We start from the raw sequence: 12,528 nt of genomic DNA on the forward strand, positions 1-12,528 counted from the left end.
CTGTGTAGTCAGCGGGAACAGCTCAGTTGGGATAAGCAGACTTCTCCACTGCCAAACATGGGCCATCAAGGAGGCAGACAGTGGAAATAATGGGGGTTTTTTAAGCAGCCTAGATGATCATTCCTTTAAAGCTCATATCATAAATTCTGAATAACAACAACAACAAATTCTCTTCTCATAGCAACCTTCTGATAGAACATAATTTTGGCAAGACAGACATGTATCTTCCTGAATTCCCAGATATCTTAAACCATGGCTTATAATCCATTCTGGTTGAGGCCAGGTCAAATGTTATTCCCATCACTCTTTCCACCTCTCCTGCTGTGATTCTCACTCTCATCTCCCTGCCTCCTAAAAAGGCAATTCTGATGCACATCATATGCACCAACACATGACAACACGATTTATGAAAAATAGTTACTTCCTGTCTGTTCATTTATAAAGTAACAAAAGCTAGGGAGACTCTGGCAGTCTCTCTCTATTCTAATCCTTATAAAAACAAGGAGCCCAGAAAATTGCTGGAAAACAAGACCTCCAATCATTGTCAAAGTCTCACAGGATTTCTAATCACTTCCAACACTCTCGTAGGGTACATCTCTGGGTCTGAAGGGGTCAATAGCAGTGTCCTTGGTGAGAACGCCAGGAAACACTGCCAGCAACAGCAACTGCTAGGAGCTATTGTTATTAATAAAAATAAGTGACATTTACCAAGAATCCAATATGTTCCCGAATCTGGGCTAAGTGCCTTTATTCACAAGACCTTATATAATCCTCACAAAAACTTCATGAAGTAGGAACTATGATTATGTTCTTTTTATGGATGGAAAAACCGAGGCTAAGAGGTGAAGAAACTTAGTAAAGAGCAGAACCCAAAGATGAGAATCTGAAACAGGCATGTTGCCTCCATCACCCTGGCCCCATCCAGCTTCCAGCCTCCAACCTCCTCTGTCTGAGGCTGCGAGCTCAGAGCCCCGAGCTCACTCGTTCTCTGCTCAGAGGCCCTCTTGTCAGCTGCTCTTTTCCATCACCCATACCACAGGTGAAGCGCTGACGGCTGAGAGCAGACCATCCCTGATGGTCTCCAGGGATACTTGACATACTCAGCTCAGTCCACTTTGGTCCACATCCCCAGCAGACCTTAGCCACATCTGTCAAGGTAAAGCCTCCCAAACCCCAGACGAACAGATCTTGGCATAGTTCATACAAGTACAAATGAAGCTCAACCCATTTTATTAGGAAAACAGGGGTGGCTGGCCAGCTTCAGGATGCTGAAGGTATGAACAGACGCACACTGTCATTTCTGCTCAGAGGATGCTAAAATGCTTCGCAAACACTGAACCATTTAGTTTTCTTTCTTTCTCTCTCTCCCTCCCTCCCTCCCTCCCTCTCTCTCTCTCTCTCTCTCTCTCTCTCTCTCTCTCTTCCTTTCTTTTTGTAAGATTGAGTTTAGCTCTTTTGCCCAGGCTAGAGTGAAGTGGTGCAATCTTGGCTCACTGCAACCTCCAACTCCTTGGTTCAAGCAATTCTCCTGCCTCAGCCTCCTAAGTAGCTGAGATTATAGATGCCCGCCACCACACCTAGCTAATTTTTGTATTTTAAGTAGAGACAGGGTTTCACCATGTTGGCCAGGCTGGTCTTGAACTCCTGACCTCAGATGACCCACCCGCCTCAGCCTCCCAAAGTGCTAGGATTACAGGCGTAAGCCACCACGCCGGCCCAACCATCTATTTTTCATAAGGTACAGCAATCACTACCATCCTCTCCTTGGCTTTAAGGAGTACAAGTGAAGCTTTGCACAGAGAGACAGACAAGTTGAAAGCTTCCTAGAGATTAATCACAGCTGTCCCCTATCTGATTCGGGGGAAAAAGTTATCAGGAACAAACACATGGTCCTCACTTACCCTTTCTATCTCTTGGAGGTACAGGAGTGCGATGTCCCCTGCTTTCTCATAACAGGTGATGACATCCTGTTCCCGGTCCACATGGAGATTACTGGTAGAAGAAGAAATAGGCAGCTTCTCCAAACAAAGTCCTTAAAAAAAATCAGACACAAAAACTGAGTGAGTTTTTTTTCATAAGACTTCATTTTTAAATATTGCTCTAGAGGGCCAGAAGATGGTTGTAGAATATCATGTTGTTTGCAAATAGACAGTTTACGTCCTCCTTTTCAATCTGGATGCTTTTTATTTCTATTGATTGCCTTATTGCACTGGCAGGAATCTCCAGTACTATGTTGAATAGAAGTGGCGACAGCAACTGCCAGCCGTGGTGGCGCACACCTGCGATCCCAGCTACTTGGGAGGCTGAGGTGGGAGGATCGCTTGAGCCCAGTAGTTCCAGACTGCAGTGAGCCATGACCACACCACTGTACTCCAGCCTGGGCAACAGATGGAGACCCTGTCTTTCATTAAAAAAAAGAAGAAGAAGAAAGAAAAAGTGGTGAGAATAAATATCCCTATCTTATTCCTGATCTTAGGGAGAAAACATTCAGTCAGAAAGCATTAAGTTTGAGATTATAAGTTTGTCTTAGACACCCTTTACCAGGTTGAGGAAGGTGCCTTCTACACCAATTTTGCTGAGAGTTTCTATCAAGAATCAATGTTGGATTTGCTCAAATCCTTTCTCCATGTTCATTGAGATAATCATATAGCTTTTTCACTTTTAGTTTTTAAAGGTGGTAAGTTACATTGACTGATCATCGAATGTTAAACCAACCTTCCTTTCGCAGCGAAAACACCGCTTGGCCAGATGAATTATCCTTTTTTATATTTTTGTATTTGATTTGTTAAAATTTGCCTTCAGTTTTTTTTTTTTTTTTTTTTTTTTTTTGAGATGTAGTCTCACTCTGTCACCCAGGCTGGAGTGCAGCGGCGCAACCTCAGCTCACTGCAACCTCCACCTCCTGAGTTCAAGCGATTCTCCTGTCTCAGCCTCCCAAGTAGCTGGGACTACGGGTGCATTCCACTATGCCTGGCTAATTTTTTTTTTTTTTTTTAATTTTTAGTAGAGATGGGGTTTCACCATGTTGGCCAGTCTGGTGTCGAACTCCTGACCTCAGGTGATCTGCCTGATTCAGCCTCCCAAAGTGCTGGGATTACAGGTGTGAGCTACCGTGCCTGGCCTCAAATTTTGTCATTTATGTTTCTGAGGACTATTTGCCTAAAGTTTCCTTGAAATGCCTCCGTACCTGGTTTTGATATCAGGTAAATACTAACCTCACAAAATGACTTGAGAAATATTCCCTCTCCTTTGATTTTCTGAGAGTGTTTGTGTAGAATTGATATTATTTTGTATTTAAATATTTGATAGAATTCACCAGTAAAGCCATCTGGACCTGGAGTTTTCTTTATGGGCAGCTTTTCAATTACAAATTCTATTTCTTTGATATAGGGTCATTCAGATTATCTCTTTCTTCTTGAGTGAGCTTTAGTAGTTTATATCTTCCAAATAGTTTGTCCATTTCTTTTGAGTTGTCAAATTTATTGGTAGAGAGCTGTCCATAATATTCCATAATCCTTTAGTACCTGTAGAATCTCTAGTAGATGGCACCTCCCTCATTCCTGATATTGGCAATTTCTATCTTTTCTTCCTAATATCAGAGGTTTGCCAATTTTAATGAAATTCTCAGTAAAGATTTCTTGATTTCATTGACTTTGGTTTCATTGATTTTTCTCTATCCTTCTGTTTTCGATTTCATTTATTTCCACTCTGATCTTTATTATGTCCTTTCTCCTGAATACATGGGGCTTTATTTGCACTTCCTATTCTAGTTTCTTGAGGTGGAAATTATTAATTTTGGACCTTTTTTCTTTCCTAATATAGGTATCTAGTGTCCACAATTTCTCTGTAAGGACTGCTTTAGCAGCATCCTACAAATTTTGATATTCAGTTCACAATATTTTCTAATTTAACTTTTGCTTTCTTCTTTAGAAGTGTGTTATTTAGTTTCCAAATATTTGGGAGTTTTCCAAGATCTTTCTTTTACTGATTTCCAAGTTAATTCCATCATGATCTGTGCAGTAAAGGGCTGACTTAGAGCTTTGGGATGTTTAAACCCTGTACATTCCAAAGGGAGGACTGGCCCTTACCAGTTCCTGGGAGAAAAACTCTAAGCCCTCGGAGTATCCTACCTGACAAGTGTCTTTGTTTATTTGGGGCCTTAAGCCATACCAGATAGTTTATGCTAACAATGTCATTTAAGGCAGAGGACTATGGCCATGCTGTATCAGTCTGATCTCTGGAGGGGCTGGAGACCGACTAAGGTCAGTAACATGGGTGCTCCATGCCTATATGACTGACCCCTAATAAAATCCCTGGGCACCAAGGCAGCTCAGGTGATCTTCCTTGACTGGCAATATTTCAAAAGTGCTGTCACACTTCACTGCAGGGAGAATTAAGCACTGTCCATAGGACTCCACTGGGAGAAGAAAACCGGAAGCTTGAGCCTGGTCTCTCCTGAATTCTGCCCTATGTGCCTTTTTGCTTTTACTGATTGTAATCTGTATCCATTTGCTGTAATAAACTGTAACCATGAGTATAACAGCTTTTCTAAGCTATGAGAGTCTTTCCAATACATCAATGCCTGATGGTAGTCTTGAGGACCTCTGACACAGTCCAGAGAACATACTCGAAGTCTCCTAATTTTGTTAAAACTTGTTTCTGACCCTGCATATGGTCAATCTTGGTAAATGTTACATTTGAAAAGAATGTGACTCTGTTGTTGTTGGGTGGAATGTCATATAAATGTCGATTAGGTCAAGTTGGTATATTGTGTTGTCCCAAGGCATCTATATCCTTACCAATCATCTGTCCACTTGCTTTATCATTTATTGAAACACGGATATTGCAATCCCCAAGCATAACTGTGCATTTGCCTATTTCTCCTTGAAGTTCTATCAGTTTTTGTTTCGTGTATTTTAGAGCTCTGTTATTAAGATCATAAACCTTTGGAATTGTTATATTATTTTGATGGACTGACATCTTTGCTCTAAAACCTGCTTTGTCTGATATTAATATAGATACTATAGCCTTCATTTGATTAGTGTTAGCATAGTAAATTTTTTCATCCCTTTACTTTTAATCTATTGTGTCTTGGTATTTAAAGTGTATTTCTTGTAGCCAACAGAGTTGAGTTTTGTTTATTTTCCAATCTGACAATCTCTACCTTTTAAATAGGGTATTTAAATCATTTATATTTAATGTAATTTTTTCAACAGATAGATTTAAATCGACCACTTTGCTATTTGTTTTTCATTTGTCCCATCTTCTATTTTTCCTTTTTCTCCTTTTATCTGTCATCTATTTGAGAATTTTTACATTTTATTTTATTTATTGGCTTTTCACTAAAATTGTTATTTTCTATGTCAGTGATTGCTTCAGGGTTTAATTTGGCATAGTCTACTTTGTTTTGTTTTGTTTGGGATGGAGTTTCAACTCTGTCGCCCAGGCTGGAGTACAGTGGCGCGATCTTGGCTCACTGCAACCTCCACCTCCTGGGTTCAAGCGATTCTCGTGACTCAGCTTCCCAGTAGCTGGGACTACAGGTGCGCAAAATCACACCCAGCTAATGTTTTTTCTTTTTTTAGTAGAGACGGGGTTTTACAATGTTGGCCAGTCTGGTCTCGAACTCCTGACCTCAAGTAATCCACCTGTGTCGGCTTCCCAGAGTGCTAGGATTACAGGCTTGAGCCACCATGCCCAGCCCCTACTTTAAATGATATTATACTACTTCACATATAGTATAAGACCTTTACAATTGCATACTTCCATTTCTCCCCTCCCAGCCTTTATTATCTTATGTACATTTTATTTTTACAGAGGTTAAAAAGCTTACCCTATGTGGTTATTATTTTTGTTTAGTCAATTTATTTAAACATTTAGATCATAAGGAAAAATTCTTGTATATTCACCAAATTATAATTTCCAGCTGTCTTTGTTCTTTTGTGTAAATTCATATTTCTTCCTGGTATTAACATTTCTTGTGGGGTAGTTCTGCTCCCGCTGATTTCTTTCAGCTACTCTCTGCCTTGAAAATGCTTACTTTAGCTCTAATTTTAGAGAGAGATTTCACAGAGTATGGAATTCAGGGTTAAGTTTGCTTTTTTCCCCTCCATTACTCTCAAAGGTGCTGCTCCACTGTATTCTCACTTGCATGGTTTCTGACAATAATTCTGCTATCACCCTTATGCTTGTTCATTTGTATATAATATGTCTTTTTTTCTGGCTGCTATTAAGATTTTATCTTTATCACTGGTTATGAGCAATTTAGATTATGAAGTGCTTGGGCTTTGTCGAGCTTCCTGGAACTGATGGTTTATAGTTTCCATAAAATTTGAAAAACATCCAGCCATTTTTTTCTTCAAAAATGTTTATGTCACCCTCTTCCTTCCTTACGGGACTTTACATACATATTAGGCCATGTGAAGTTGTCCTACAGATCATTTATGGTGTTTCCACTTAAAAAATAATAATTTTTTTTTTTTTTTTTTTTTTTTTTTGGTGAGATGGAGTTTCACTCTGGTTGCCCAGGCTGGAGTGCAATGGGTTCAAGCGATTCTCCTGCTTCAACCTCCCGAGTAGCTGGGATTACAGGCATGCACCACCACGCCTGGCTAATTTTGTATTTTTAGTAGAGACGGAGTTTCTCCATGTTCGTCAGGCTGGTCTCAAACTCCTGACCTCAGGCAATCCACCTGCCTCAGCCTCCCAAAGTACTGGGATTACGGCGTAAGCCACCGTGCCCGGCCAATAATAATAATTTTTCTTTCTTTCATTTTGGATAATTTCTATTGCTATGTCTTCAAGTTCACTAATCTTTTCCTTTGTAATGTCTAATCTGCCATTAATCACATCCAGTGTACTTTTCATATCAAACATGTTAGTTTTCATCTCTAGAAATTTGATGTAGGTCTATTTTTATCATCCACATCTCTACTGAACTTTCTGAAATAAGGAATATGGTTCTAATAACTTTCAATGGCCCTCCAGCCTAGGTGCTCAATGTTCATTCTCTTTCCAGTTAGCACCAATGTTGTTTATGCAATTGAAAATAATCAATAAGTAGCCTCTCTCTAGTGTGAACTGTTACAACCTCTTGACATTTTCATTGGAAGAGAATATCAATAAAAGGAACAAATTCACCATTTGCCAGAATAGTTCCAAAGCTACTCAAAAGCAAATCGCAAATTTGGAAGCATTACCTTCCCAAATATGCTTTAAGTGCTCACTTGTGCAAAATTAAAACCACCAAAAGCAACAAAAAGAGATAGATTGTTTCATAGTCTGCCTTCTGCTTATATGAAAAGCAGAATATTGTGCAACTTGACATCAGGGATTTAATATTTAAAAAACTAATTCCCCAGAGTATGTCAAAGGGTCAGGAAAAATTGAGTGTACTTTTAGGCATTTTGTACTGCTTCAGGCTGGACTCTGACCACTAATGCTCATGAAAATGACCAAGGTTCTCAGAGACCTGCCAAGCCCAGTGAATCAAAGAAAGGCCAAATCCAGTTCAACAAAATTTTACTATTATCTATATTTTATTGTGTTCTAAAATACTTGAAAACCAATCATCTAGGGCAGCAATCCACAGTCATGTATGGTCAGTAAGAAGACTCAAACCAGCTACACAACTTAATCCTCCACAGTAAGGAGAAACTAGTGTTTCTTGTGGGGTCATGTTCTAATTAGGCAGGTATGTGGACACCCAAAGTCTGAGCTGGAAAATTGATTCCCAGCAACAAGTCCATTCTTGGGCAGGAGGTCCTTTGAGGTATTAAATTAATTAAGTATTGTTCCTTTCCCTCTCCCAAATGCTATGGCATTTATTCCATGTGCCACTGGACACATCTCAGAGCAATGGCATAGTCTTGATTTATCACAGTGAGTTTGTGCCTATGCAGCTCAGTTCCAGAAAATTTAGTTCTCTGTCAGAAGCTATTTACAGGCCCTCTGGACTGGTCTATAAATTTTCGAGAGTCCAGGATCATATCAACACTGTCTGAGAAGCAGAGTCCTGAGGTCATGGACAAAATTGGTCCCCATTAAAATGTCAGATGATGTACTGTCAATTTGGGAAGCTATCATCAATAATGTTTTTAGTTATTTTCCTTTTTTCTAGAGACATGCATGACAAAAGTAAGTGAAAAGCAGACTTGAAAAATAGTGGTACGACAGCAATGCCTAGTAAACATCTCAATAAGATCTACATTTCCAAAGTGAAAGCTATGTACAAAAAGGGTGGAAATCCAGTGCTTTCTCATCAACCATGACCAGCTCTAAAGCATGAGTGCTAAAAGTGGCTGGCTGAGTTGTGTGATTTAAAGAATAATGAATTGCCACATGACCCAAAATTTATCTCCCTGCCACACAAGAGCGTTTCCATAGATAAACTCACTTCTGAAATGCCCTTTCTAAGAAGAGTAACACATTTTACTTTATTTTTAAGAGATAAGGTTTTACTCTGTCTACCAGGCTGGAGTACAGTGGCATAATCACAGCTCACTGCAGCCTTGAACTCCTGGGCTCAAAGCAATCCTCCTGTCTCAGCCTCCTGAGTAGCTAGGACTACAGGTGTATGCCACCGCACCTTGCTAATTTCTTTTTATTTATTTATCTTTTATTTTTTGTAGAGACAGTGTCTCACTATGTTGTCCAAGCTGGTCTCAAACTCCTGGCCTCAAGAGATCCTCCTGCCTTGGCCTCCCAAAGTGTTGGGATTATAGACATGAGCTACTGGCCCCAGCCTAGGTAACACATTTTAAATAAATTAACGATGATAAAATTATAATTACACTTGCTTTCAAACCCCTTCCATGTGCCTGTTTGGTCCTGCTCAATACGTACTATTCTCCTCTCTATCTTGTGGGAAAAGAATGAGAGTCTCAGAAAAGTTAAGTGACTTGCCCAAGGTCTATGCAGGAGTCAGAAGTGGAAGCCCCTTATAAGGGAGCCCATTAGCTGGGACCAATGCATCCTGCTCTGGGTAATATCCTAGAGGGGCAACAAGAACTTCTGAGTGCACAGGGTGGAGTGTGGAAAGCAAAGGTGTTAGATACAGGCCAGTAGATCAATGGGACATCACACTGGGAGGGGTACTGGGCAGCTAGCTAAGAAGCAGGCTGAGGACCCTCTATACTTTTAAGAGCTCAAACATGCCCAGCCTCTGAACTGTTCTATTTAGGTGTAACTAACAGAATATAGTATAACAAACCAGACTCTCCACTCCTTGCTTCCTTCTACATCAAGATTAAGGGCCTGGTGCAGAGGCTCATGCCTGTAATCTTAACACTTTGGGAGGCCAAGGTGGGAGCACTGCTTGAGCTCAGGAGTTCGAGACCAGCCTGCATAACATATTAAGACCCCATCTCTACAAAAAATTTAATTTAAAAAAAGAAAGATTCAGGCTCAATACCTCTGACAGGGAGCTATTTTCTCTCCCCAGGGCCTTTAGATTCTCTGGAAGTTTGGCTGAGGACGTGGAGAGAGCTACACATCTCATTGCCTGAAAATCCAGTGATTACTGAGGGGTTAGCACCCCAAATTCTTTCATGTCTGTCTAAATTTGAGATCCCTCAGCTAGGAGCCTTATCTGGGTATGTAAGATTTCAGTTTCAATAATAATAAAGGTTGATTTATCAAAGCCCTACTCAGCACCCAGCACTAGGCCTGGGATATGACAGACACTATTTCTAATTCCCACAGCCACCCTGAAAGGAAGGTGTTAACACCACCTTATAGATAAGACTGAATTAAGGGCTCCAAAGCTAGTAAATGATAAAGCCAGGTTCCGACCCCTGGTCTATCTGACTACAAAGTGCTGCTCACAATCTCTTGTCTCACTGAGCTGTTGACAGCAGCCTATTTAGTGTTCAATAACAGCAATGACAATAAAAATGAGTTTCAAATTGAAAAGGCAAGAAATCAAAGTCTAGAACTTTAGGGTACTGATTTTCTTTCCTACCAAAGCTGTATCACCCTAGGCAATTCCCCGGATCGCTGGGCCTCCTGTTCCTTATCTGTGTCATGAAGGGTTGAACTACAGAGATACTGCCTTGAGCTGCACAACTCTAAGAGACTAACAGCCAAAACAAATATTTTGATTTTTTTGAACTGCATTGAAATGAACAGGAAATTAATTCCTTGTAAAGTTATGTAATGCAAGAAAAGACTATCAAATATAATGACATGAACTATGTACTACAACTCTAGGCACTGCTTCCTCATTTATCTTAACCACCTCTCTGGAAGCCAGGCCTGGGACAGGTACACTCTGATGCTTTGCCATAACATGACCCACAGGGGTGTTTATAACTGAAAGTACCAGAAAGCCTTTATTATAGTAGCAAGTTTCTGATAACCCAGCCCCGTGGTATAGCCTTCAAAGGAGATAAGACAATGTCCAAGGGTCTCAATTTCCAAGGCTGAAAAGAAACTCAGGAAAAGAGATTCAAGAGACACAAAGCAAAGCCTTGGCAAGGGCAGCCCCGATGGCTGGTCTTGTGTTCTTGCCTCTAGAAAGGCTGGGCTCCCACAGGTGTCAGATAGACTTAGCTCAACAGGAGGACAAGGCCCTGTGAAGGGGTGTAGAGGAGAGGAGAAGACACCAATGGAAACCACCAAATGCTGGGGGGAAGCAGAGGGACAGAGACGCTGGCCTGCCCTGTGAGGTCCCTGTCAATCCAGAGCATCTATGATTTTTGGAGGTCTCTTGGCTGGGAGTCACAGTTGGTCCCTTCTGGGTGCTTTCCTGGATTGCTGTTTTCCTGCCAGAGACAGCATATCCTTCTTAGGAGGTGTGCACACAGGTACACACACACACACACCCCCCCTCATAAATGAAGAGGAAGCCAGCCTTGGATTAGACATTCCCTTGCGAGAGCAGATGGTCTTTCAATGTCCCTTCCGGCTCCACAATTCTGTGAGCAAATGAGATGCTAGCTCAACCTGAAATGCTCACTAAATGAGAGTTTGCAACTTGAATTTATGCTCTTTCAGTCTCTATTTAGTAACCCTATAATAGTAATAAAGATAACATGTATTGGGTGCTAGTTACGTGCCAGATACTGTTCTCAGAGTCTGCAATAATTCATCTATAAACGCTATGAGGGAACCCTATGTGAGAACCCTACGAGGGCAGATTTACTATCATCTCCACATTGGAGATAAGGAAACTAGGGCTCTAGTCAAGTAGCTCACCCAAGAGTGTACAACTGGTAAGTGGCAGAGCTAGGATTCCAACCCAGACAGCCTAACTCCTGATTCCTTGTTCTCAGCCTCTACCTCCCACTCTTATCTCTTTGATGTATCTGTCTTTATACGTAAAGCAGTACAGTGGAGTGACCATGTGGGATCTGAAGCCAGACTCCTTGCTTTCTAGTCCACAGCTGACTTTACATGCAAAAATGCTACATGCTTAGAACAGTGCCTGGCACATAGCAGACACTCAGAAAATAGGAACTTCTGATTATTATTATTTATTACCTCACTATTAGATTTAGGTAACAGTAGGCTGGAAAGTCTCCAAGTAGAAGAATTTTATTTATTATACTACTTTTGTATATATTAAATAACAGCTTGATTGAGATATAATTCACACACCATAAAATTCACCCATTAAAAGTGTACACCTCGGCCGGGCGCGGTGGCTCAAGCCTGTAATCCCAGCACTTTGGGAGGCCGAGACGGGCAGATCACGAGGTCAGGAGATCGAGACCATCCTGGCTAACACGGTGAAACCCCGTCTCTACTAAAAAATACAAAAAAAAAAAAAAAACTAGCCGGGCGAGGTGGCGGGCGCCTGTAGTCCCAGCTACTCGGGAGGCTGAGGCAGGAGAATGGCGTGAACCCAGGAGGCGGAGCTTGCAGTGAGCCGAGATCGGGCCACTGCACTCCAGTATGGGCAAGAGTGCCAGACTCCGCCTCAAAAAAAAAAAAAAAAAAAAAAAAAGTGTACACCTCTATGGTTTTAGTATATTCACATAGTCGCCTCTAGCTAATTCCAGAACATTTTCATCACCCCCTGAAAAGCCCCATCTCTATCAGCAGTTCCTCCCTATTCTACCCTTCTCTCAGCCCCTGGGGACTGCTAATCTGCTTTCTGTCTCTATGTATTTGTCGCTTCTGGATGGTTCATATAAATGGAATCATACAGTATGTGATCTTTTGTATGTGGCTTCTCTGACTTAGCATAATGTTTTCAAGATTCACAGCTATTACAACAAATATCAGAACTTCATTCTTTTTTTTCAACTGAGGTGAAATTCACATAACACAAAATTAATCATTTTAAAATGATTACTTCAGTAGCATTTAGCACATTCACAATATTACACAGCCATGACCTCTATCTAACTCAAAAAACTTCATTCCTTTTCATTGCCAAATAATATTCCATTGTATGGATAGACCACTTTTTATTTATTTATCAGTTGATGAACAATTGGGTTGTCTCCACTTGGGGGATGTTTGAAAATGCTGCTGTGAGCATTCAGGTATTGGCTCTTGTGCAGGCACACATTTCCAATTCTC

General features: G+C 40.9%; 1 protein-coding gene across 4 annotated transcripts in view; it reads right to left on the bottom strand.

The window, feature by feature from the left end:
* Positions 1 to 12,528, bottom strand: part of TTC7B (tetratricopeptide repeat domain 7B) — a 276,351-nt gene that overhangs the window by 204,984 nt on the left and 58,839 nt on the right. For all 4 annotated transcript variants that reach the window (XM_015144366.3, XM_028851745.2, XM_028851741.2 and 1 more), the window contains one exon: positions 1,902 to 2,032. In XM_015144366.3, coding sequence (XP_014999852.2) covers positions 1,902 to 2,032 — 131 coding nt within the window. The remainder of the gene's footprint in view (positions 1 to 1,901; positions 2,033 to 12,528) is intronic.

The sequence above is a fragment of the Macaca mulatta genome, chromosome 7, assembly GCF_049350105.2.
Source record: "Macaca mulatta isolate MMU2019108-1 chromosome 7, T2T-MMU8v2.0, whole genome shotgun sequence".
Taxonomy (NCBI): domain Eukaryota; kingdom Metazoa; phylum Chordata; class Mammalia; order Primates; family Cercopithecidae; genus Macaca; species Macaca mulatta.